This window comes from Cygnus olor, chromosome 2 (assembly GCF_009769625.2).
Source record: "Cygnus olor isolate bCygOlo1 chromosome 2, bCygOlo1.pri.v2, whole genome shotgun sequence".
In the NCBI taxonomy this organism is placed as follows: Eukaryota; Metazoa; Chordata; class Aves; order Anseriformes; family Anatidae; genus Cygnus; species Cygnus olor.
This window is the reverse complement of record NC_049170.1, coordinates 149,491,464-149,518,858: the sequence shown is the minus strand read 5'-3', so window position 1 is coordinate 149,518,858 and position 27,395 is coordinate 149,491,464. Positions and strand designations below refer to the sequence as shown.

The 27,395-nt window shown below is 40.8% G+C and overlaps 2 protein-coding genes and 1 long non-coding RNA gene across 6 annotated transcripts in view; 1 reads left to right on the top strand and 2 right to left on the bottom strand.

Annotated features, from left to right (window-relative positions):
• The window catches only part of NSMCE2 (NSE2 (MMS21) homolog, SMC5-SMC6 complex SUMO ligase), a 130,048-nt gene extending 106,453 nt beyond the window's left edge, over window positions 1-23,595 (bottom strand). For 2 of the 4 annotated variants that reach the window (XM_040547116.1, XM_040547115.1), the window contains exon 1: window positions 23,325-23,595. In XM_040547116.1, coding sequence (XP_040403050.1) covers window positions 23,325-23,595 — 271 coding nt within the window. Of the gene's footprint in view, window positions 1-20,005; window positions 20,154-23,324 lie in introns of all 4 variants that reach the window. The other 2 variants (XM_040547118.1, XM_040547117.1) reach the window with 2 other exon arrangements.
• Window positions 25-1,141, bottom strand: LOC121064897. Its single transcript, XR_005816751.1, has 2 exons — window positions 612-1,141; window positions 25-342 (listed from the first exon to the last, which is right to left on the bottom strand). It is a non-coding gene; the product is annotated as an uncharacterized LOC121064897 (long non-coding RNA).
• WASHC5 (WASH complex subunit 5) overlaps window positions 23,516-27,395 on the top strand; it is a 28,673-nt gene continuing 24,793 nt past the window's right edge. The window contains exons 1-3 of the mRNA XM_040547114.1: window positions 23,516-23,637; window positions 24,530-24,828; window positions 27,052-27,197. Coding sequence (XP_040403048.1) covers window positions 24,643-24,828; window positions 27,052-27,197 — 332 coding nt within the window. The 5' untranslated portion in view covers window positions 23,516-23,637; window positions 24,530-24,642. The remainder of the gene's footprint in view (window positions 23,638-24,529; window positions 24,829-27,051; window positions 27,198-27,395) is intronic.

The window sequence follows — 27,395 nt, the reverse complement described above, 5'->3', positions numbered from 1 at the left end:
AAAACTCTTCAATTATCCAGTTCTCAATGCTTACATTTTATTTTTTTAAAGTAAGATGAGCCAAGAGTGGCTGTTAGATTACAAACTGCTCCCGACAAGAAAACTCATCTCGTGTTACAAGCCATTTCCCTGTAGGCTATGACTGTCTGAAACGGGAAGACAAGATTCAGTGACTCAGGAGGCTCTTGCCAATCCCATAGAAATGAAACCCGAGTGCTTTATATTGTAGACAGAGTCCGAACTTCAACAGAAATGGACGACGCAGGGTGCCTCCTTTCCGAATGCCCAGTCTGAACCATTTCAAGGGGACAGCATTTTCAGAGAGTGGGTGTCACACACGTTCTGAAAACAACAGTCATCTCAGAGTGGGCACGGAGCAGCTGAGGTACCCAGTATTACTAACCACTTTTGAAAACAACTTACTATATTATTCTAAAACAAAGTAATCATGAAACTTTTGCTCAACATGAAACTCCCTTAAAGTCTACTGCCAGCAGAACTAGGCCAGCAGCGCTTTTGAAAGATCCTTCCTTACAATGCTTGTTTTTCTTAAAGACTATCAGGGGAAGGCTAAAAGTCATAATGATCCCAGTTCAGACTTGAGAGCTTACCAGATATTTCTGCCACGGTATCCAAACAGACTGCATGGCAAGGAAGGGCAGTATCTCCAAACACTTATTGACACTGGGGTAATACCTAGTGAAACAAACAGGGTTCTCACAGAGAGTTGCATTTAGCAAACACTCCGACGTGCGCCGACAGGTTTTGCTGTATAAAATCCTAAATAAAATGTTATTCCACACAAATACAGATGCTTTAACTTAGGCTGAGACACACAAATAACAAAAAGACAACCTAATCTTTCATACAGATAAATACAATTTCCTATGGGAGGCAAATAGAAGGAAGTCTTTATATCATATCTACGTATTTTCTCCTACTGTAACCTCTGCATTGAGTGTCCCTCATAGAGGACTGAGAAAAGGAACAGCTAGTACATGCACACCTACCCACAAGAAAATGGATCCTTGCTTGACTATATATTAAGACCCATGCAACTACCAGGCTATGCCAAACCCTTCAGACAAAAGAAAAAAGAATTCTCTGACCAGCACCTCTTTAGGACCCAAGGGACTGGCATGAAGCTGCATCAGGGGAGGGTCAGGCTGGGTGTTAAGAAGTTCCTTCACCAAGAGGGTGGTCGGGCACTGGGACAGGCTCCCCAGGGCAGTGGTCACAACACCGAGCCTGCTGGAGTTCAGGATGTGTTTGAACAACGCTCTCAGACACATGGTCTGAATTTTGGGTGGTCCGGTGTGGAGCCAGGAGTCAGACTCGATGATCCTTGTGGGTCCCTTCCAACTGGGAATATTCTATGATTCAGTGATTCTCTCCTTAGTAAATTACAAGGACATGGTGACATTGATCTTTATTTTAGCAACTAACACCTATTTGGTTCTGCAGACAGACCAATTTAAAGTTAACAAACTCTAACTAGTAGGCAGGAGCGCTGAAAGGAGAATAAAGCGTTTACAAGATGCAAGAGTTTGGAGAAGCAAGTCAAGCTCTCCCCTTTCATAATCCTGTATCAGTTTTCTGGTATTATGGTGATGTCTATCCAGGACTACTGTGCTCTGTTCAAGTAAGGAGTAAATCATCATTCCTCAAAACCACCTATACCACAGACCCAAGAAGAACAGAAACAGAAGTTACTTTGACAGACCAGTAGCAATTAAATACCAAGGTTCATGTACCTTTCCCTTGGCAAGAGAGGCAGTTCCACAGGTCACAGCGCCCATCCTTGCTGCTCCTCCACCTTCCTCCTCTGCTGGGACTATATGACTTTTCACCCCATCATGCTAAAAACGGGACTGATGAAACAATCCAAGCGTTGCCCCCCCAAAGCAAAAAACAACAACAACAAGAAACCCCCAAACAATGGTTCTTGTAACTGGATTTAAAGTGCAGGTATGTAACCAGTTGTACCAGCCCACTCGAGGGGGTGGCAAACTGTAGCCGGGTGGAATTTCAGGGGGGATAACACCCAAAGCCAAATTGTTTGCCAAGAAATAGGTAAAAGCACCACGCCTGTATTTTCCAAGCAAGCACAATGTATACGTTATCTCCACACCGAAATCTCAGTTCAATCTCTCATGAAATCAATAATTTCTAAAACCCCTCTATTTTCCTAGCTATATATATATACGCCCCTCTCTTCTCAGTGGATTTCAACATAGGTTGAAACTGAGGCTGAAAACAACATTCACTAATAATTTTAATGGGAAAGGATTTTCCTATGACTAACAAGCTTCTTGCCTGTGGAGGCGTGGGCATGTCTGCACCACACAATAGAGCATGGTTCAGAGCCTCGAGCTGCTGCTGACCCAGCCTGCCTGAGAACTGGAGATGGGAAGGTTGGCAAGACCTACCCTCGTTCTCCTCTGAAGATTTGACATTGGCAAGATCAGAATTTTGGGGGCAAAAATTTCTCTGCATTAAATACTTGCCTCACAAGGAATAGGGAAATCCTCCTTACGGTGTTGTAATTGTTTTTCTTTGATCCCTCAGAACACTTTCTAGAAGTGCTACTTACAATTCTTTTATTTCAAGACTTTTAGTGGGTGTTTCCAATTCCCATCAAAGGTTCATAAGCTGCTGGATCTATCACCTCCCTTGTAAAGGAATACCAGCAAAATCACATTGTTCATTTCCAACAGGCTGGATTTTTATTTTTTAGGAAGCGCAATTTCTTCTGTATTAATACAAGATTTCTGCTTGCATACCACAAGTCCCACAGAGATAATCCCCTCCTTCTTTCTTTACCAGTCAGAGTTAACGCTTCCTGTGGTCAATAACTGATTCTTCTCTTACTTTAAATTTCATCAACACGTGGAAAATAAATACTTTAGGGTGAAGTGCAAGTTTGTCCATAATATGAGGCATATTTCTTATTATCTAACAGTAAACAATAACATTAGGATCTTTACAAAATAAACTTTGCTTCCACTAATGAACCTATTAACTCTCATCTGAGAGAAGCACATTCAAACTGCATCCTCACCAAACGAAATGCAGTTACTTAGAATTTCCTCCAGCTTAAACTGACTTTTGGGGAAACAGGAGGAAAAGACAAGCAGCAAAGATAGGAAAATTAACCTTTTTCACCCAAGTCCTTCAAAATTCTCAGACACATTGTGTCTCTGTAGAGAACTGGAGGCAGCCTAGCTCTGTGACCAAGCCAACAAGGCCTCATCAGAGCGCATTAAATCAGATCTAATGTTTCAGTAAATGCAACTATCTTGGTTCTGGGCTCCAGCTATAATAATATCCGAGTCTGCTGCTGATATATCAGCTTCAAAATCTAATTGCGCCGACTAGACATGCTCCATGTGGCACCACACGAAACTGGAGTCACAAGATGCAGCCCAGCCAGCAAATGGGGCTGTGACGCAGGAGAAGCACAGGAGAGTTGCTGCTCAAAGAGACCGAGCGCAGTTTCAGTACGGAGGCAGTCTCACTCTCGGTCCCTCACTGCATCCTCCCATATCTTCACTGGTGCCAGGACTCCACACGAGCCGCCCAACAAACTGGTCCCACTGAGGCTCAGAGCTGCTCCTTCTCGTGCAAGCAAAGCGCCAATCAGCAGACTGCACTGGTACAAGTTCAAGCAGTTGAATAGATATCAAATGGGAAAGTAAGACAAAGAAAAGCCCTCACTTCAAGGCAATCCTTCACTTCAAGACAATCCAGCACTGACTTATTTCAGCTCGGTTTAATGGCCATAGTTATTTTACCAAACAAAAGGAACACAGAACCCAAGCTAGTCTTCCCCAACCAACAGCAGCAGCATCACGCAGACACCAATGAATGCTGTTCCAGCACTGAAATTTTAACGTTATTGACCTAAAGTGAAACAGCTGGGGGAGGAGAAATGCCAAAATAAGTCTGCCTTTTAAATGTCAAATATTTTGATTAGAGACTTTGCAAACATAACTTTTTTTTTTTCCTCCGAACCCACACAGTCTCCCATTCTAAGTTTTTCTATTTCTGCCTCGACAACCCGTCTCTGCTGACTTCAGAAGCCAGAGAAGAGAAGCACTGGTCCCAGACAGAGCAGGCCTGGACCTCAGCTAACTAGCCAGGGGACTATACGTACTCCAGCTGCAGCAGCAAGCAGCTCAGGGCAGAACAACTATCCAGTTTTATGCTCAAATTTTTACATAAATTTGGCTGGCAGGCAACTTGAAGTTCTGTACCACTATGGACAGAGCGGTGATGGATCTTACAGCAGAGCTGACACCGGTCCACATGTACACTGCAATAAATTAGAGAGAAATTCGTTTTGCAATGGATAGCTAACAATACAAAGGTTTGTTTTTAATATCATAAATATTGATCTGTTAGCATATCAGAAATGTCTCTGTCTTGCAAAAGTTGGTAAAAAGAGAAATGAGTATACTCTCCAAAGCTAATTCTTTGTTAGAAATGCAGATAACTTCCACATGCCTTAGGTATTTTCGAGTTTCTGTTGATAACAGGACGCAAACAAGGTTGGACTATAGCAGCCCAGAACACCAGCGTCTCACGTAAGTGAAGGTCAAGTGATGTCTCCCACACTAAACATCTAATTCAGCATGAATCACAGATTGATATGGTGCTCTCGAAGTGCTAACCATGCAGCAGTATCAAAGACAGGACTTTCAGAGCCCGTAATTCCTCAATATGACTTGGAAAAGAAAAACACAAAAAACAAAAAACACACCCACAACCTAATCCTCTTACACAGACGAGGCAAAGGCAAAGTCTGGTCACAAACTCCAGGCGTAATGAGAACCAGCAATTCATCCTGCCTCTAGCAGGCTGCCTTCGCATAAAACCTCTTCTGTGAATTGGCAGATCTCCCCTTTTTGGCATGAATCGCTGGTATGTGGCATTCATCCTGTTGCTTGCATACTGGTAAGTGACAAAGCTAAATCTTTCCATTGCTGGAATTTCATTTTCCATAAACTTCAGACAAGAATTTCTCCTCCTATGAGGAGTTGCTGTTTTGTTATCATATGGAAAATGCACATCTCTGTGCAAAAAAAAGAACAATGAAAATCTATGTTGCCCAGGTCTCTCACATGTGCGCAAATATTTATGATTTTGAGAGGAAACAGGAATTTGTTTGATAGCTTAAAGTGCACTACAGAAGATGATCTCTTAGCATTTCTTTAGATAACCCTGTTATCTTTGTCCACGGGAGAAAAGAAAGAACTTTGTGGGGCCTTGTGTCATTTAAAGGGGGTGGTTTTGAAAAAGAAAAAAAGAATATAAATTGAGACCGGGTGTGGAAATGTTCTGTAATCAGATACAGGAAAGCTCCCTCTGTTCAGTACTTAAACAGAACTGGAAAAGTATCACATAGCTATGAAACACTGTGTTAATAAAATAAATTAAATCCAGAACCGTATCACTGTGCTTGAGATTTGTGTAGCTGAGATGTACTAGCTCAGAGAATTCCCCCCCCCCCCCTTACATTGATAAGCTTCTTAATTTTGTTTAATTTTAACTTGGCTTTCTGTAAAAGTGACTGAGCCGAATCTGTGCACTGAAGTAGGTATCTTCAGTGGAAAAGAAGTCTTCATTTTTAATTAAGAGACTACCTTGAGACATCGGGACAAACTACACACCTCCAACTAAGAATGGATAAAAGATGAATCTAAAAATACTGAAAAAATACAGAATTTCAATAAGTGATGGCATACCTAATTCACTCAAAAAGCAGCTGTGAATTAGATCCACACCCACAAGTAATAAACTTTAAAAAAAAAAAAGTCTTGTGAAAATGTCACATTAATCTACCCATACAGAAAAAGTCTACTCACCCACTGCTTACTAAGATGATTAGTAAGGAAATCACAAGTTAAACTTTATTCATCTGCTTAAGAAAAATAGGAAAGAGTTTGCAAGGTTGATTTAACTCACAAGATATTATTGTCACTTGACATTTACATGCAATGTATAATTCCATTCCCACTTACAGTCTGGGGAAAGCCTGTTAAAATACTTCCTTAATGTGTGAACACTTCTTTGAATTGTGTTCTTTTCATCTGCCACCTTCTCCTTAAGCCAGCTGGCTCCTTTTGTTAAGCCTTTCTTCATATGAAAGTTCATTATATGTAATTTATGGAGCAGTTTGAGATTGTCACCTTCTATCGAGCGCTACAGCATATGCCTATTTCAGAACACTACAGCATTTTTGATAATGTCAAAAAAGCAAGGAGGTTCACACATTTATGTATCCTGAACAAGCCCAGTGTGAGACTAATCCAAAAGACCACGTACGCCCTCTCATTCAAAAGCCACGCATGGTCAGGGTGGCCCTGCTCAAGCAGGGGCTGGACCAGAAGAGGTACAGAGGTCCCTTCCAACCCCAACGATTCTGTGATCGGTGATTCATTGCAGCCATATGCAACAGTTCTCATTCAACTTATATGCCAGACTACTCTTCCCATTTTGCGAAAGTGTAACAGCTTTGTAGAAACTACAGAAGTTGCTTCCATGGAAAACATCGTTAGGAAAGCATTAAAGTATCTTTCATCATCTAGAGCACAATCAATGTATTGTCCTAGTTAATCCTCTTGGTGTGGCTTTCTTATTTCTTACCTCTTTTCTCCTTCATTATACTTTTCTTTACCACTTGCTCCTCTCCCCTTCTCTTCCTCTGCAACCAGTTCCCCCATCTCTGCTGTTTTTTTTTACTAGCCTGCTTTTGATTCTTTCTCTATTAGCAAGTGATATCTTCCTGGTGATCACTGTCCTTGGGGTCACCTCCTACCTTCTCACATCCTCCTATATAACGGCTCACGGCTCTTTTCTTAGTGGTTTTATTGGCATAAAAGTACATTAACACACACACAGAAACCTGAAAACAAAAATAAGACATAAGCTCACTCATTAATAGTAACTGCTATGTAGTTCACAGTTTGGGAACTAAATACAAACAATGCCTGAAAGTGTGGCTGGGACAACAGCACGAGCAATGACGGATTACCCAAATGCCCTACACAGAAATTTGTGCTTTATGATGCTCACAATGAATGCAATACCCTTGTTCAATATCTAAAGGAGGGTTGTGGTTTTTTTTGTTTGTTTGTTTTTTGTTTTTTTTTTTTTTTTTTTTTTTTTAACTGAAATGGGGGCTGACTGTATGCTGACAACTTTGCAGGTATGTCCTTATCTTTATATGGCACATATTGTATAATTTGGGGAAAGGCTCCTTCTAAATCAACAGGCATCCTGCTAATTGCATTCTTCAGTAAGCTCCTTCAGTATTTCAAAGAAAGAGCAACACAAATTACTCAAAGGCTGGAAAGCGTGTCTTACATCAAGACTTACTAAAGCTGCTTAACTTGGCTAGTTTGAGCAAGAGATGTTAAAGGTGACTTGCTCATGACCTACCACCACCATCCTGAAGACTTCTCAACGTGTTGGGCTGTGATTAGCAGAGAAAAACATACAATCCAGTGGCTGAAAACTGAAACAAAGCTAATGAAGAAAGAAAATACGTGGTTCTCTGTCAATGAGAGTTGAACTACGTATTCAGAGATAAAGCGGATTGTCTTTCACTTCAGCTGACTTTTTGCTGGACCGTGGGTTTCACTGGTAAATTTTCTTTTGATAAGCCGTTTTCAGCAGTTTCACATTGTATTATTTATTGACCCGTTATTAAAATGTCAAACTATCCTCCTACAGACATAGCCAAAAGGTCCACTCAAAAAATTCATCTAAGTGCAAATCTTCACTTCGTGTGCTATGCATATTTCAGAGATGCAATATTGGAGATGACTTACTGGAGCTGTGGTACGTCTTGTTAATGCACAAAAGGAGAAGTTGACATCTTCACTAGGCTATTGGTTTCCATTGCCTGTTTTTCCCCTGCACACATAATTTCTGCTGGCTACCTCTTTCTTACCTTTTCCAACCACCTACTGCCACTACAGAGAGCTGAAATTCTTTCCAGACTCTCACAAGATTATTTCCACAAGCACAGAAGACACAAGCAACAACAGAAGCAAATATCGACACAGCGGTACGTGATATTCACACGTTAATACATCTTCTCAAAACACTCCTGACATTTCTTTTTAAAGAAGGGAAACTGATGCCTAGCGAGCTTGAATGACTCGCCCAAGGCCACACAGCGACAACCTCAGCCTGAGAGCCCAGCTGTTCCTTGCCTCAAGGCCTCCGCAAAATCGGACTGGGACCATCTCAGTCATTTTGCACCTTTCATATAAAGCTATTACGTCCTCCTTGCTCCTATTGAGACAAAATGGGAAAGAGAAAGAGGAGAAGGGAAATAAAAAAAATCTCTGTAATTTATAAGGAAAAATATTCTAAACCTACAGCTCAAACAAACAACTTCTGCCTGCCCTCCAAAGGCTGAAATTTTTCATAGGTCTCACTCTCAGCAATCATAAGAAAAATGCAAGTCTTCTGTGCGACTCTGACTGATGAAGCAAACATTCCCATTTAAATTCTTGGAATTTAACCAGTACATATTACAGCCTTCATTCTTCACTAGAGTGTCAGTATGCCACATAACACTGGTGTAAACAGAAATACGTCCTAAAACCTGGATTTCAGTCAGAGTGCATTTTTAAGTTTCCCTTTTCAAACCATTTTTTATCTGAAAGTACTAAAAAGATCATAATTAATTCTACCTGCACTGATAGAAAAGGTATTTGTGAGCAACAAAAAAAGCAAGGTTAAAAAAAAAACAAACAGCTACAAGTTCTTGAATTGTTGAAGAGATGAGCACAGATGAGAATGGAAAAGAAGGGAAAATAGAAGTTAAAAAAAAGAAAAAACAGGGTGAGTGTCCACTGCCTCTTGGGAGGGGATCAGGATGAAGGTTTCAGAACGATCATGTCCATGGAACTGTTTCTTTAGTGCTTTGACCAAACGCGTCTGCACAATGCTTACTTTTAACTTAGATAAATCTTTCCCTGATGGAAAGAATCAAGAAAAGAAATACAATTGCTTTATTTTCTTAATCTTGACAAATGCTGCCAACCCCAGATTAAATTTTTTTTTAAAGAAAACTTTTGTGGGTTCCTCCTCCCTCCCCAGTTACTTAGGCAGACAATTAGATCACTGAAAGCCAAACACTGATCTACTCAATTTGATAAAAATTAAAGCTTCAGAGTGGGTTCTTCAAAGCCCACACTATTTTCTATATATACTGTAAGCCTCTACATTTAAACAGGAGCTAGCTGTATTTTCTTATTGCCATATTTCTGTGGCAGAAATATGACGATAAGAAAATGACAGATTAATATACTACAGAGAATATTTTCATACAGTAAATTATTCAGATAAAATATTCCTCTCTGGCTTTTGTTCAAAGAGGTTGATTTATCTTTGTGCTAAAGAGCCCACACAAGACCTCTGCAGTACTTCATAGTATTTTGAAGCTGGAACAGACCATTCGGATCATCTATTCTGATCTCATGCATAGCAGAGGCCAAAGAACCTCACCCAGCAATTTCAAGCCTATAACTTACAGCTGTAAGCGTGCTCATTCTCTCAAGGTTAACTTCACTGGTGTGCAGAGGGTCTGCGAAAAGGTCTATACAGCATTCAAATTCCCACTTATGATCTATTTTGCAAACTGCTGCCAATTTATGAGGTCTAGGACACAGAGAAATTTATAGTGACTATACGGGTACATGAGGTAACCCACCAGGTGACTGCAAGCCTTCCTAACTCCTAACGACCTTTGGGGAATACAATTACCCACTTTGTTAGGAAATTCGTAAGAATAAAGAAGTATAAATATACATACATTTCAAGTACATATGAATGTATGCATGTACTTGAAAAACTACCTACTGAAACCTGAGCACTAAAAATTGTGCAGTTTTCATCTCAGAGCTCAGAAGAGCTCTGACAAAACCGAGACTGTCCAGAGGATGACCTCCCGTTCAGGTGCAATACAGTTCCATGAGAACACACTGAGGACAGTTACTCAGCAAGCTAGCTTTAAATCAAGATTGGATTTCACTCTGAATGATGCTCTCTAGTTCAACCACAACATACCAGCTTCGTGCAAGAATAATTGGATGAAACGCAATGATCTGTATTACAGAGGAAGTCAAACTGGTAGATCACGTTGGTCCCAAACAGCTTTAAAAATCTATGATCTGATAATACTAATTCTCTTTCCCCACTGTTAACCTTAACCCTCCATTTATATTTTCGTGTTACTAAATACAAGAGTACGATGCTATAGCACCAACACCTCGAAATCCATTCCAGGAATGAGTTACTGCAGTGCCGCAGCTGACCACAGCAGGTGAATGAGAAACTGCACGAGCTGCAGGAAAGCCTTTGCTGCCACCTAATGGGTTTCCTTTTCCTTCAAGAACTGCAAAAGTTGAGGAACAAAGAACACTTGGATGCATTCAGCTGAGTATCCAAAATGAAAAAAGAGGCAACAGGACAAAAAGCATGTTGCTTAACATAGCTACCTTCCCCTCACCGCACCGTGTTCTTTTTACAGTCAGAATTCCAGCTAGGAAATAGTAACAAGCCCGTATATTTGTTTCTTCCCACTATGCAAGATTACAGACTACGGTCAGGTTGGTTTTTGGATAAATACAAAGGAGCTCAAATCTTTCATTACAAGTCACGGTTTCCAGATTTTGAAACAAGGCATATTTCCAAATTCGCATTTTTCAGACAGCTTCTTTGAAGAACAACCTTCAAAACCAAGCCGTATTCCAGCAATGGGCTCACCAGTGCTGGCTATAAATGCTGTAAGAAATTCTTCCACTGTGCCTCAATGATTACAAGTGTAAGTCAGAAAAAAAGAATCCAACCCTCTCTTCTCAAAATTCTGGTACTGATTGAAGAGTATAATGTGCAAAATAGAATTTTTTGTCTTTGGAAAAGCATTTCACAAAAACCCAAGCATCCTTTCTGCTTCAAAACAATGAAATTACTTGAAGAATTGCTTTAATGGGTGATACCATTCGCCTACCTACTTTAAGAAAACATACATATCTTCCTTACTGTTAATTGAAAGGTTATATATCCGAAAAACAATCCAAGAAGCACAATGTAATACAGGACACAAGCATAAGTTACTATAAAAAAGAACATTTTTCCTAAAAGAATGAAGCTTCAGAGAAGGATTTGAAGGAAAGAAAAACAACGCTGTATTCTTGAGAAAGAGAATCCGAAGCATTTTATCTCAAATACTCTGGAAATACAAGTTTACTTGAAACAACAGGAAAAGCGCCTTCCCAAGAGAAAAGAAGTAATTCTGGTGCCCACACCGATTTTGTGCTTAGCACCAATTAGTACCGCTGACATCGGTGCAGCAACAAAGCAGAGCAGTTAACAAACAGCTTCTGGAAGATAAATGCCTGGGATCGGAATGAAACTTCCCCCGTGAACAGCTTTGTACAGTGGGGGAATTCTTGCAGCTTCCAACAAAGCACCTGGTGGAGACTCATGGTGAAGGGTTACCGAACTTAACGGATCGCTGGTCTCGTTTCATTTTCTACCATACCTTCTCTCATAGCTAGGAAACTTTTTTATATACCAAGTGTCCGTGAAAAGCCATTAATCTCCAGGACAGACTTTGACAGTCTACACTTGCATTCTTCACCAAGAAAAAAAATAATCCCACAACCCTTCCTTGGAATTTACTCCAACTTAAAGAAAAGTAAATTCTGAGAGACTGAGGCACACTCCTGGGGATTTCAAATCCAGGTAAAATTGTTCCCTCGTGTCCATAAAGAAGTAATGCATTGCTCAATTCTAATACTATTCCTACACGGTATGTAAAATTGTTTGTTATTTCCTTCCCAGGAGCATCTTCGCAGATCTATGGGCACATAGGGGGGAAAACAAGATCTGGTTCCTCATGCACGGTCCCTACAGCACAGCCCCCAGTTTTGTCCATTACAAGGCCACTAATCCTGTAGATAGGCAGCGGCCTGACAAAACCACAATTCAAACGCAGAGGAAGGTAGGATGTAGAAGAAAAAAATCTTATCACAGATTATCTTCTCCGGCCAAGGACAGCCAGGATAACAAGTCAAAGTTTAGTCCTGCTCATTTCCTCATGCAGCAGATCTTCATCCTACCTCTTTATCAAGTAGATTGCAAAGTGTCATTCTAGCTGATAGACTGTAGCCTGTTCTCAGGACAAGTACCTTAAGCTTTGATTACTTTTATGAAGTGCAGTGATCTCTAACATCATGGAAACTAACAGAGAATGACAATTTTGTGAGCACAGGTATCAGCAGGATCGTTTCTGGATCCCAAAACAACGACATCGCGGTCACTTCACACACAAGAACTTCTCCATTGTTAAGATTCGTGTTATGGCACTGAAGGAATCATTTTCATGCATTTTCAATGAAAAATAAACCAGAAAAAAAAAGGACAATGGAAACAAATGAACCAAACCATTACGCAGTCAAACATGAGGATGGATTCCATCCTCACACTGGTGTTTGCACCATTCCAAGCAGGAGAGCTTTAGGTCAGTGACAGAGAAACTTCCACAGAAAGGATTCCTGCTCTCAATGATGAATGAATTTCTATCAAATCTTTTTCTTTGTTATGGGTTGCCACTATGTCTTCAGCAAGCCACTGCACGTAAAAATAGTAGATGTTCCGTAGAACCTCGTGAATTGACTGTCTATTAAAAGGCTGCCAGTAATTTCTTAATACCAGGCTGACCTACACGTCTATATTCCCTATGCCAACAAGGGTCAGCAATGTTTAGAGTGATTCCTGTGTAACACCACTGTCAGACAGCAATGAGAGAAACCCGAGTGCTGTGGGTAGTCTCACAGAGCTAAACCCACGTTTCAAAGATCCGACACCACCGACTACTTCTTGGCTAGTATTCAACAGGCATCAAGACCCAAGTGGATCCCAAGCAATTTGGTGAATAGAAAGCAGTTAGTAAAGGGAGGACGTCACTCGTGTGAGGTGCAGTGCAGCACTCAAAAGTGTAGAGACAGCTCTAGGGCAAGGGGAACCAGACAAGTGGGATGAGCAGCCAGTGCTGAGGGAAGCTGCTCTGGCAGAGGGAGCAGGTTATGCAATAGGAAACAAGAGCAGACAAGCAGGAAGAGCCAGAGCCGTAAAGGGCTCTTAATCTGGGGCACATGCCACAAAATTGTATCACTAAAGCTCCGGAAGACCCACGGGCCTGCCCTGTCCGGAGTGGTGAGCAGAGAAATCCTTCAGAGTGTGGAGAAAGAAAGCGGACGGGGTGTGGGCGAGGAGCTCTCACGTGGGTGAGCTGCAACAGGAAGATTCCTGCTACATTATACTGACGGCGAGCAGCCAAAGGTAGCAGCTGACCGTGAGATTTTAGGGCAAGTTTTTGAGAAGGAAAAAAAAAAGACTCATTTTTTTTTCCCCTAAGTAAGATTAGACCTCAGGTGGCTGCCTGCTTCCCACCCACCTGTTCTGCACTCCAGGGCCTCTGCATTTTAGTGGGAACGTAACATGCAGCTGGGAGAAAGTCCCAGACATCAGGGAAGCACCTTGTCTACGTGAAAACCTGTTCATATCATCAAGCAAAACGCCATGTGCTAATGCTTTATAACGTTTTTTAGACAGTTTCTTTTAAGAATTTCTTAGCATCTTGTCTATAGCTAGCATGCTCTCCAGTCCCTCCAATTATTTCCCAATTTGCTTTGGCCATTCTTCCCAGTCCCACGTGGCTTTGGCTCCAGACCAGAGACTTTTAAAAGCAATTACCCCTTTAAAGAGCAAAGTGCTGGGCTGGAGGCCAGGAGATGGCCATGAATTAGTCTTCTTTCCTCCAATATCTACAACTCTGTGTCCTTCACAGCCCCATATTCTTGAGAAAGTTCTGCTTTTGAGGAGCCAGATAAAACCGCCATCCTCAGCAAGCTGGCAGAATTCATAGCCCATTCTGCCAAGCAGAGCTGGGAAGTGATGTCTGTCTTTGTTACGGCATATCCATAACATCAGCAGCACATCAGTCCATACATATGGCAGGTTATAGCAATGCAAAAAAAAGAAAAAAAAACAGAAAGAAAGACCTATCAATACTTCGAGTATTTCACGCGGGTATCCAGCAGTGCCTTCTAACTCTATAGGAAGACGCTGAGTTAGGTAAGCAGTGCAAATAGCTGCTCCTCAGCGTGCAGAGGTGTTAACAGGGGACTTAAAAGATCAATACTAGGAACATCACAGCTGAGAGAAATTGCCAAACAAGTACTGACAGTGAATTCTTTCTTCAGTCACACCGCTAAAGCTCAAACAACAGACTGAGGCTGAATTTAGAAAGACAGAAATTATAGTAAAACTCAACGATTTTACTTGCACTTGTAACTCATTTCTAACAGCGTCACCTTCAAATTCCCGTATCTATTAGGACTCCAGTCCAGCAAAGGATATGAGAATGCACGTAACCTTTACAATATGCAGACCACTCTGAAAGTTGGTGATCACTCAGGAACTGAAATTTATCCTTTTCTTCAGTGTTTCACTGGACTAGGCCACAGAACGCCCAAGAGCATTTTGAATGCAGAGAGGACACACTGAAACCAACTCTGCACACCCCATTTTGCTGCTTACATGGCCTTTTCTATGGTGACATTTTAAAGTGTCTGTGTACCACAATGCTATTTCGGAAAACAAAAACAAACAAAAAACGTATGACCTTTAGACAATGTCAGTACCTAAAGATAATCGGCGGAATGACTGGGATGGACATAAATCTTTCATTTAAAATCATTAAATAAAATAAACTTTAAAATTAGTTTTCCCTTTCGCATTCAGTTTGGTGAAACTAGTTTTCATCTCCAGCTCAGATCCTCAGTTCCTCAGAAATCCTACTTCAGCTCTGTCAATTTGCCAGCACATGCTCACAACACAGCGCCACAAGTATGCTCAATGTCAAAAGTCTGCAAATTCTCTATGAACAGGCAAGTTTTATTCATCAATATAACTTCATGGATATCAACAAAGTTTTTTGAGAAACAAGAGGTTTTCAGGTTCAGATACATTAAAATTATCCTTTACCTGAATCAACAGAGGTTAACAGAAATCCTGAACAACACTATTGCCTTACTTTGGTAGAGATCATGTATGTTCATAAACGAGTAATGCCTGACCTGAATATTTAATACTAGCGTTTTCTTTTCATAAGCCTATAGAGGACTAGAACAAAATGGACCTAAATACACTAGGGGACTATGTAACAGAAACGTTGGTGAAACTAAGACTCGGATAAGTGAAGTTTTGCTAATAAAGCTTACGTCAGTACAACTCTCTCATCCCTACAGCACAGGGTGAATAGTAGGATCCTTAGAGGAAAAAGACTTGGGGACCACTGTGGTCGGAGCTCACTGAAGGTTTGTCTCCAGAGTACAGCAACAGCGAACAAGATGCTAGGAGGCACAAAAGAAAGAGGAGGTAGTAAAAAGCCGGGAACAGATTCTGGGTCTTTATATCATTAGAAGCCTCAGAGATATTTCAGACTGCTTTAATTCTACTGCAGAATACTTTTCTTTTGACTCCATGTGAGGTCTGTTACTATTGACAATTCCATAGTAAAAATATCCATACTTGCTCGTTACCGCTCGCTAGGATTCCCAAAACACCTCACAACATTAAATAAGGATTAAATGGACAGAAATCATTTTAAACTTACTATTGTGGACTGTAAGCAGATGTCAGGACAACTATATGCATAAGTAGAGATAACTGTGAACCTGCTTGGAAATCTTGGACATTAAATCTTTCCAATATTCCTGTGAAATGGGTAAGCATTATTTTTATTAGTATTATTATTTTGCAGAAAGTAGTAAAACGAACCCATTCCAGGTTGTGAAGAAGTAGATTAACTGCTACATTTTGTCCTGCATTGCCAAGTGGGGTAGCATCTGATGAAAGGCTATAAATCTTTAAATCTTCAAAATCTTTTGAAACAGTGAAAAAGATTCCCTCAATTTTCTACATTCCTCAGATTAATATTTATTGCAGCTTTATTACAGCTTTTAAAACTGAATAATTTGAAGTACAGCAGCACAGTAATACATGGTAGCATCAGTATGCGTACTAGCTTGCAGCCATGCCACCTTCACCCAGAAACAGATCAAAATCCCTTTAAACAGGATTGAAATGAGTCAGTGGGTAGACGGCAGCTTCCTAAAGGGAAATATGGTGCTGAGAGAAAGGAAAGTCTTACTTCAGTAGGAGGAATTCTACGTGGGAAATTACTGCTTAAAACCCAGTGCTGGATTTTGTTCTGAAACTTTCAAAGCACACATCAACACAAAGCCGTGAAAGATCTACTGTGATATTTATTCATGAGTAAGCAATTTTAATCTGATGTCCCCAACATCCAACTCAAAAACCCCCTTCTATCTTCTCTAGTTAAGTTTTCTCTGCTGTTTCAATCAGATGGAGGAAAACTTATTCTTCTCTTTCAGATTATTATGGAGTGACAACGTTTCTATATAGCAGCCCTTATTCCCTCAGAAGATTTTCATTTCAAACCTGCTGGAGGAAGTAATCCCTGCAACCATTATTTACCTCCCAGAGAGCAGAGAGGCTTAGCCAGTGTTTGCAAAGCAGCTGAGACCTGCTAAAGAAAGGTTACGGAAGGTTACAAGGCTACTATAAAGCGGGGAATATCCTGAGCCAACTGTGGCACACAAGTGGCACCTCTTCCCATCAACAGCCCTCAGGGTTTCACAATCTAAAAAGCAGGCTTGCTCCCTCTTTATTCCACGTAACACTACCACCACCTGTTAAGGAGCTTAGATTCAGTCATCCCGAGCGGTTTTTATGGCTCCCATAACCACTGGAAGAAGAGTTCTTTGTTCTCTGGACGGTTTAACTGGAGAGGGCTTTAGGCGGCTCATGGATCACGGCCAGATCAGCAGAGAGGTAAGGCAGCCAGTTTCTTTTCAATACTTTTGGAGCTTCAAGGGAAGTACTGTTTACTTCCTATCTTCTCCTGCCCCCTAGCGAGCTTTACAACTTACATGCATACAAACGTGCTGAGACGCCAAACTGTTTTATGTTCTTCAGAACTGTTCCCTACATCCTTTTCCACTAAGTATGTCAGAAAACGAAGAGCCTTTTCTAGCCCTAGTATGCAGACTTCTACTTAACAGGGAAGCACCCTCAAGATTGAAATACCATAAAAGCACTTTAAATATGTCAAAGAAAATTCATATGTTAATTTCTATTTCTTCTTTATATTATTCCTATATTAGAGCACTGAAGTTAGAAAAATCACACACGGGTTCTTTCATGAATCACCCTTAAATCTTAGGGAGAAAAAAAAAAAAACAAAAAAAAACACAAAACCATAGCGTTTGCTGCCTATAAAACATCTCAAATATAACACATGAGCAAAACCCCTATCACAATCTAAAGAAAAAAAAGAGGGAAAAGTGATCCAGTGAGATCTTTAAAAAAATAAAAAAATAAATCTAACTTCCTATCAGGTGCATTTATGGGAGATCCCTCCATGATACTGCATTTAACAGTAGCCAGTCCGGCAAACACTAATGTGTATTATTTAATAAATATGCCTACCAGTAAAGGTTTTCAAGACTGGGCTCTTGGAGAGTAACAATTCAGAAAAGAAACAGACGTCACTTACTGCACTAACTTTGTATGCCTTTTTGGTTATTTATCTTCAGATGTAAATCCAACCTCTCTCATGTACTTCCTAAGAGAATTTTACCCCAGTACTATTCCCAAAAAGCAGAGTTGTGTAACATGCAAGCATCTTCACAGCAACAGGGCTTGTAAAATAAAATACTAACCACATAATCACAATAGAATTCTTTTGCCACTGCAAAGCCTAGCAATGAAACCTGTCAGAAGCTGGATGAAGCTAGATTTTGTAAAGGAAATTAAAACAAACTGCAAATGGACAACAACAAGAATGCAGAAGCACATTACCTAAAGATGTCTCAAAATTAAATGACTAATTTGCCTCAGAACATGCAGGCTAAGTAGAATAGGTGGGTGACAATTTTATATTAACACAACCTGTCATATATCAGTAGGTTATACGAGCTTAACAGCCAAGTACTGCAGACCAGATGATGCCAACTCAAAAACACTAAACAAACAAAAAACCACAGCAGTTATTTACCAAAAGTATGTCACACCACAGAAACTTTGTATCTTCCTGATGGCATTGTATATGGAACATAAGAAATTGAAGCTCAAGTTCAAGAGATGAATGACCTTTATATATACAGCTAAGGGAGTGAAAAACAAACCTTGTAAAAGAAAAGTGAGGGAGCTTCACTCATTTGCTTGTTTCACATGTGCATAAATCAGCAAAGAAAAGAGTAGGAGTGAAGGAGAGAATTACCCTAAGTGAAGAGTTAACACCATAGCACATAGATCATAGGGATTTAAACTACATAATTTTTAAACTACAAAAGTAAGTCTGTAACAGCTTTTCTGTAGCACAAGGGGACGGACTATGTTAAAAGGTCATGCTTCAAAATCCTGGAATTACAATTCTACAGGATGTTACCCCTGCTAAAATAAAATGAATGTTATGGCCTGGGAGCTGTTTCCAGTCACATGATACAACTTAATTGTAACAACGGCCATAAGAAGCTCATCAAGAGTAAACCCCTCTCTGGACAATATATTACATAAGGTCCTTTTGGTTACTGAATGAAGTGGACAAATAACTTTAAGGTTGTAATTAAAGACTAATATGCCAGAAGTAGGTGATTGAGAAAGATCATGAAATTTCCTAGGAGTATCATGCACAAACCCTCAGCTGCAAACCTGCACAGTGAAGCTTAAGTTGCCTATCATGCCTCCAAACACGAATGCAACAGGGGCTTGATTTGGCTTCCACTGAAAGGTGATATTACTCAAAACTTCTTCTGTCACCAATAACTAACTTCTGCAGATCATTCTGGGATTACGAGAATTCACTACATTCAGTGTGTCTCCACTTATGGAAAAGTAGGAGGGATGGTGGCTGCAAGGGCAGCGAGGAAGCAGAACTGGCTATACCCGTCTTACCACAAAGGGAATCCCCAGCTGACTGTTCAGACAAGCTTTCCATTTCCCCTACCATCCAGAAACAGCACGTCAATTGTCTCTGACAGCAACACGGATAAAAAGGTCAGAGGAGAGAGAACTATCACACTAGACAAACGGAGAAGCATTCATCTTGATTGTACATAAACCTCGGCTTAGCTGAACGCAAGATTTATAATGAATGACAAATCTTTTCTTTTAGAGGACTTTCACTCTCTGCTCATAATTAAAGCTTTAAAGGTGTGATTTTTTGTTCCTAGTGAAAATATTATCACAGATCTAAGGAGTTACAGAAATGGGAGGCATAGTATTTGTCTTTGAAAAGTAGCTTTGCACTGCACCTGTTACTGTGAAATAGCAATGACAAGACTGTTAGAAATGATTAGAGATTTATGGTATCCCAGTTTGTACATGTCCAAACTGAAGCACCCTTAAAGGGTCTGTTTTTCAGCAGAGAAACAGCATTTTAGAAAATTGCATCCCCTAACAGGTGTCTCAAGCTTTGTACTCAAAATCTTTAGCATTATTTAAAATATCTTGCCCTAAACATTAAATGAAACACACACAAAGAAGCAGTATTAGAAAGAAAAGACATTTTATTCACCTTAAAAGGTCTTCTCCATCGTCTTCAGCAATACTGAAGTTTTTACAAAGCGATAGGATAATAAACACTGGAACACTGCTAGTCTGGGTTGTTACAAAAGCTGGGACAATGTTTGCTTGGTATTTACATTTTCATTGAATTTATCATTGAAGAGAATGAAGTGAGTGGGATGAAAACACCCTGTATAGCCAGCAGAGCTACAGTTCCTACAACAAAGATAGATATTGACTGTAACAAAGTCAAAATATGTAGGCCTAGGATTCACCTGTGAGATTCAGGATGCAATAGAAGAAGATACGTAGAGGAATTACTTACTGAAACTTTCCACGAGGTCAAGGGCAACGTGAGTAGTGATATCCATTCCAGTATTTATGTAAGATAGGCAGTTTTTCAGAGATGAGAGAGAGGAATCCACGGAGTTGAACAAAATTCTTGCAGCCCCTGGCATCTTGAAATCGTTACTCTAGAAATAACAGACAGAACATTCTGAATGCAGTTTACACCCAAAGAATTTGGGAGATAAAACGAAAGTGCAAATAGCAGTGTTCACAGGACCGCTGAAACACTACAGAGCAGGGAGGACATCTTAGCTCACAAGTGAAGCACTGAAACAGGCTGCCCAGAAAAGCTGTGGATGCCCCATACCTGGAGGTGTTCAAGATCAGGTTAGATGAGGCCCTGGGCAACCTGGTCTAGTGGGTGGCATCCTTGCCCATGGCAGGAGTTGGAACCAGATGATCTTTAAGGTCCCTTCCAACCCAAGCCATTCTAGGATTCTATGAAGTGTCAGTGGAACTGCAATTCACCAGAGGTTTTCAATTCCCTTCCCATTCAACATTAAGCAAATATTAAGCAAAACTACACCCCAAAAAGCAACTTGCCCTTTTCATCTGCTCATTTCTATTGCTAAACCACAATGAAATCTAAACTCAGTGATAATGTTAGCTTGAAAATTACTGCTCTATCTCAGCTCTGAAGAAAGCCCACACGCCAAGATTTCCCTGTGTTTTCTAGACACATTAGCAATCAGGCTAGTAAGAAATACAACTTCTCACATCAAATTCAGCCCCACCATCTACAAGCCTGTTTCAACAGCTTACCCAGTGGGGAAAAATATAAATAAATACAGGGCTGTAAGCATATATTCAGCAGTAAATCATCTAACATCATTTTTAAATAAAAGCCCACCTTACAGATGGTGCCTGTTTCCCCCAAAGTTGTCACAAACTGTGTTGTTAGCAGCAATGTTCCACTGGCACACAACAGCATCACACGAGAATCATGTTTGCCTCTTTACTACCATCTTCCCCAATACAGACCCACAACCTACAACTTTCCTGGGATTAACTGCTTCTCCTCTGTCATTAACATAACCCTCAAGTCAGTTTGCTTTCGCCATCCCTATCCACACTGTTCATATCAGTTGGTGATCTCCCCTCAAAAATTTCAGCTTCTGCCCTTCCTTTTTTAAGCTTTACCATAACTTGCTTGGACAACATGTAGGTATTGTAAGAAACAAGGATCCGGTGTGCAGAGGTTTATACAATTCCGCTCAGCTTTAAAAACACACTTGTTTATAAAAGTAAGTCTTGGACAGACAGAAATACTGTATCAGTCTATGTAAACAGTAACTAAGATTTTCAAGGACTACACTCAGATCACACTGGGAAGGAGGGAGAGAACAGAATCCACAACCAAAATTGATTTATAGTACAAATTTTATCTAAATAGTACTCAAAATTACAAGGGGATGAGTTGGTATACCAACAAAAGCCTTTGACAGGCCATAATCCAACAGAAATATGCAAAATACTAAAGGATAAAGCTTTGCCCAAGGTTTGCATATCTAAGGCTGTATCTCCCTCTCTCCCTCTACTACTTACCCTTGGATTCCAGAACTACATCTTACGCTCATCCTAACATGAATAACATCGCCATGTTCCTCATGAACATCATGCAAATTGTAAGAGTTGAATACCTGCCATCACAGTCTCTTCTCTCCTAATGTTTTCTTTCATATCTTTTTCTTTTTTTTCCTGCTTCAAAAATGTGCTTGGCTACTCAAGACCACCTTTTATGACGCTGCTTTCAGGTCATGGGTTTACAACAGTTTTTAACAACATAGTGATTTTTTGTGTTTGCCACAACTTGAATTTCTGAATTCCTTATTAACTGACTTCCTCTCTTTCCCTTCTAAAGGAGCATCTTGCCAGAGAAGAGGCAGCAGTCTTCAACAATTGTTCCGGTTAGCTCAGCTCATGCTCTCCCTGTCAAAAGACAGCAATTGTTACCTTTAGAGGCTGTCAGACTGACAGCAGAAGACATGCAAAAAGTTCCTTACAGAACTCTCTGAAAGTTTAAAAAATAAATAAAAAATTAAAGATGCTCTTCAAGATATATTTAATAACAAATGCTTTAAGTTGTTATATTATTTTTAACTTTGTTTTTTTAAGCAGCTGTTTGCTATCTTACCAAGACTATTTGTATAGAACCTCTGTGATCCAAATCTTATACACCGTTAAATAGTCACACAAAATCATGTTATCAGCTTTATCTTTCTGGGCCTATTTAGAGCATCAAAGTTAACAGCAAGAACCTAGCTGACTTCTTGAACTTGGTAAATCTCACTCATCAAGCAAGCCCACTGTTCTTTTGAGAATTTCACAGATATACACTGAAAGACAGGATTCTGTAAAAAACAACAGTGAAAAATTAAACTAGCTTCTTCGTTCTCTTAATATTTGTGGAAGCACTGACCAAGCCAAACTGAAACTTAAGTTATTGTTTACAATATTAGATCATACCTCTGTATTGGTAGTTTCATCTCAATTTGTGCTTTGGAAGATAATTTAAGTACTCTCAGACAAAATATATACATATATATAGATATAATATATATATAAAAGCTTATTTTTCTTAGAAATTGTTTTTGATCCCAAAGATTTCCCTCTCAAATTGTCTAAGTGAACTCTTCAACATCAGCTTGCAGCTGTCCATGCTGCCAACAGAGAAACAGCCACATCCTCACTGGAATTGGTTTTACAGCTGTAAACCTGTACAGTTTTTATAAGCCTGTACAGCTTTTGAGCCTTTCTTGCCAGAAGAGTCTTAGGCAGGTGCATCCATTTGCCACTCCCACCCCAACACACCTCACTTCAGGAAGACCCAAGCAAAACCGAGAGTTGAAAAAGTGACCAAGTGCAAGCAGTGAGGCAAGTTTCTTTCAACAGTAAGTGACCAAACGGTCCAAACAGGGCTGCAGAGCACAAATCTTAAATTATACTGCATATTCTACCACATACCTTTGAGATTTGAGCAAGCAACCTAGCTTCCCCACACTCCCAAACCACGAGGCAGAGATCCAAAGGCGCCCACCTCTTGGACGCCCACCTCCTGGGCATCTGGGTGACCGGCTGCCCCATAGGGCCGCTACTCTCCTCCCACAGCGGTGTGGAGAGGAGCCCCCCAAGCATCAAGCTCCGTTCCCCGTGCCCTCGTACCCTCATCTCACCCCCCGACCCCACGCTGAGGCCGCCCTACACCAGTCCCACCCGGATGGCAGCGGTCCCCCTCCATCTCCTCAGGGGGCATGGGGCGGACGAGGCGGACTCCCTCAGCAGCGCCCGCTGCTCACCTAGAGCCAGCCGCCGCAGCCCGGAGGGGTGCCGGAGGGGTCCCGGAGGTCCACCGACCCTTCCCTCTCTGCTACGAACGGGCGAGGCGGGCCGGGAAGGCGGCGGAACAGCCTCATCAGCCGGCGCCTCTCCACATGACGGCGCCATCATGTGATGGGAGGGCTGGGCACAGCCGCCACCGCCTCCCGCCGTGCTGCCACCGCCGTGGCGGGGAAGAGGTTTTTGGGGGAGAAGCCGGAGCTCGCCCCGCTGTTGGCAGCCCTGAGGCATGGGGCTAGCTCCGAGGAGGTCTCCCCAGGGCTCGTCCAGGCGGTGAGGGGCAAGGGAGGGCCTGGCGGGGCGGCCGGAGGAAGCGTCCGGGGCTGAGGCGAAAGGACAGGGAGGCGCCCGGGGCTGAGAGGGCTGCGCTGCACCGGGGGCGCGTTTCGGGCGGCTCCTGCGATCTTGGACGGGGTATTCGGGCCAAAAAGGCACCCCACGGCCCGAGGAGGAGTGGGGGAGACGGAATTTAAAGCCAAGTCCTGTTCCATCGGGATTACATCCTGTTACACCCCGCTGGGCTCCACACGACCGGACGGTCAGGCTCCTGGGTCGGGTCAGGGGGCTGAAGGGGTGCCCCCGCCTTCAGTTTGTTCCAAGGGGCTTGGAAAGGTCTTAGTTAAAAAACTAAAGTCAGTTCGAAGCCTCACGCAAAGGCTCCTAAAATATAAAAGCTTATTTTTAGTGGTGCTGTGCTGCGTATCTTGAAGGAAAAAACGTCAGTAAATAAATAGCTGCAGCACAAAAGTTAGCCCTTTGGCTGCAAAAGTTTTCTTTGTTTTGCTAAAGCCCGTTACAATTATTTCGGCTGTGTTTGAACCTATTATAGGCACCTAATCTGTTTTGTTTTCCTTGCCACCATCTCCTGCATGGCCTCAATTGCTTCAGTATTTGTCATCATTTCATTCTTTAACATTTCTCTTCAAATTTTCTGGTCCAAGAGACTGTGCTTGTCTCGCCTGGTTGCACAGGTGACTGAATCAAACACGGTGTATATGCTAAAGTTGAGTTCAGTGCACTTTTTTTTCACTTCACCAACTGCTTTAAATAGAGCATTTATCTTTCAACTGAAAGATTTAGGGGTATGCTTAAAAATCTGCATGGATTAAGCTATCAAAAATACAAACATGAAGCACTCTGAATGTGTGTGGTTTTGTTTTTATAGGTGCTGTTAATGGAGCAGCTGGTTTTCTTCAAATTCTTCTTCAAATAACCTGAAATCTAACGTTCAGAAACAGACTACAGGACCTGTGCTACGTGTTCACGTCCAGCTCCACAATGGTTGATTTTCTTGCTGAAAATAATCTCTGTGGTCAGGCAATTCTTCGGATTGTCTCCTGTGGAAATGCCATCATTGCAGAACTCTTAAGACTCTCAGAATTTATTCCCGGTGTTTTCAGGCTGAAGGACAAGGCTGATCAACAGAAGTATGGAGATATCATATTTGATTTCAGTTATTTTAAGGTAAACCCTTTTCTTCTATTGTTAAACTTCACCTTAAAGTGTTGCTGTCCTGGTAGAGCATAAGGGCTACAAAATAGCCATTCCTGTGTGCTGTGTTTATTACCAGCATGCTTCAGAATTGACTGCAATGACTTGCTGTTTGCTTAGTGCTTACCAAAAGTCTACTAAACTGAGATAGTAATTGGGATATGCTCGCATGCTAACATTCCACTTCTGGACTGTCTTGTATTTTGTATAGTTCTGGTCACAATTAACCTCATCTTACTCATTTGAGTGAGCAGAAACAGTCCGGTGAGCACTCTGTGCTTAGGCCCCTAGGCAGAATATACATTTAACCAGTACCCGCGCTGAGTTTTAGGGCAAGAAGGGGTGGCAATTTTAAGTGCATACATAGAAGAGCAGTCTTTCAGAATGTATGATGAGTCATCTGGCCTGCGAATTTTGATGGTTGTTGATCATATAAGACTCAAGTCCCCGGTTATTATTTCTTGAAGGAACTTTAAATTTTGCTTTAACCAGCAAGTTCTGAGCCTGTGCAGTGGATTGTTTTTCTTTGGAGCACTACTGTGGGCAGTATGCCCATCTTCCTTTGGTTATCTGTAGCTTATTCTTTGCAGCCGTGAAAACTGCTTCATGCTTTCCTGTTGGACAGTACCATGATTGTTCATTCACTGGGCTCATCACATGCACTGGATCAACAAATAAATCAAAGAGAGCACGAAAAGCCCTTGTTTCCCTTACAAACTTGAAGATTCTCATAGAACATATTTCGCTCTATCATTCTCCAACGTGATTTAGAAGGAGCTGTAGGGAATTTGGCTTTGCCTGGATTGTACAGTAAAAGAAAAGTTAACAATATAGCAATATGGCAGGGGTGGAGAGGAATTGGTAAGAGCTGTCAGCTTTGAGTACTGGCTCGGAGCCTCAGGCACTGAAAACCCTAAGCACAGGTGATTTCCCAGATACCTTTAGATTTAAGTGTTTCAAGTCTCTCTAGAAGTCTCGTTTTTTTGTTGTTTGTTTGTTTTTGTTTTTAGGCAAATTACTTGAAAATTTTAAAGTGGATAGGTGTAATTGGTGAGAAATACAGTTATCCTGGAAACTGGAAGGATTTAACGTTAAGGAAGCAAAGCAGTGCTGCTACTTTCCAGAGTGATTGCACCAAAAGCAATAAAAGACATACTTACAAAACAGAGGTTATATCACTGCTAACACTTCATTCCCGTATACATGATTCTTAAAATTAGTTAATGAGAAAAGATTTGAAATTTTGAAAAAATCCATAGGCGTTTTGGGACCTACTTTTATCCTTTGTTTTATGTGGCAATTTGAAAGAGTGAAACACAAGACCATTTTTAAAACTACACAACAATTACCAACCAGATATTAGGCTTGATATTTTATTTTAACTCTATTTTAAGTTTTTTTTTAAATCGAGTTCATGTTTATTAAATCCTTTGAAGTCATGGTCTTATGCCATGGTAAGTGGTCTGTGGAATATCAACAACATTTTCAATTAAATATTAATATTTTCAATTAAGCATAAGTGATATTTTCAATTAGATGTTAGTGATAAGACCAAACAGAGGTTTTAAGAAATATCTACCATACTAAATGCTTAGAAAGAAAAGGTTGCAGCCTTGCTTTCAGAAAGTCAGGCTTGTCATCCCTACCCTTTTTTACACACGGTTCTTAGTGACATAGTTTCTGCGTTAATTTGGGGTACTGGTACTGAGCTAGATCCGGAGTCTGTAAAAACTCTCAGATAAGTCTCATGCTTTCAAGCAGTTTAAATGCATGAGAAAGTACTAAGCTCACAACTGTTTGTGAGGGCTCAATCTTATGTATTCTAGCTGAGATATCGATCAGGTCAAAGGTGTAAAGGAAGAAATTCCAGCAGGGAGATGGATAGTACTACAGAAAGCCCATTGTGAAGCATACAGCAGCTTTGGATGCATCGAAGTTTTATCCAAAGTGTTAGCTGTTCTTTTCTATTGGTTGCAAAGGAGAAATCATGTTCAAAATCAAAGTGTAAGAAAGCATAAAGTTAATCTTCGTAGATGTTCAATCATAAAGTAGCTTGGAAAATTACAGGTTCTTGTTTTAGTGAGAAATGTTAATTTGTTGTTACATGCACACTGGTGGTTGTGTGTTGTGTAATCTACTGAAAAGCGTCGTGGACACAGTCAAATGCTGTCTCTAAACGTGAATGTCTTTTCTTAGGGGCCTGAGGCATGTGAAGGCAAACTGGAAGCCAAACCTGAGTTACTGGACTTAGATGAAGAATTTCGTGAAAACAACATTGAAATTTTGACAAGATTTTACCTAGCTTTTCAGAGTGTACATAAATACATTGTAGATTTGAACAGGTATAGTATATTAAATACATGTAGAGTTACTGACTAGGGTACTATTGAGTCTTAATGATGAGAAGCTTTTTCTTCAGAGAGCTGGTATGCTCGCTGTTTAAATGTATTCATGTGCTCTTGGGAACCTGGATTACTGGAGTAAGCACTAATGTTTAAAATCATAGAATGATCTAGATTGGAAAAGACCTTCAGGATCTA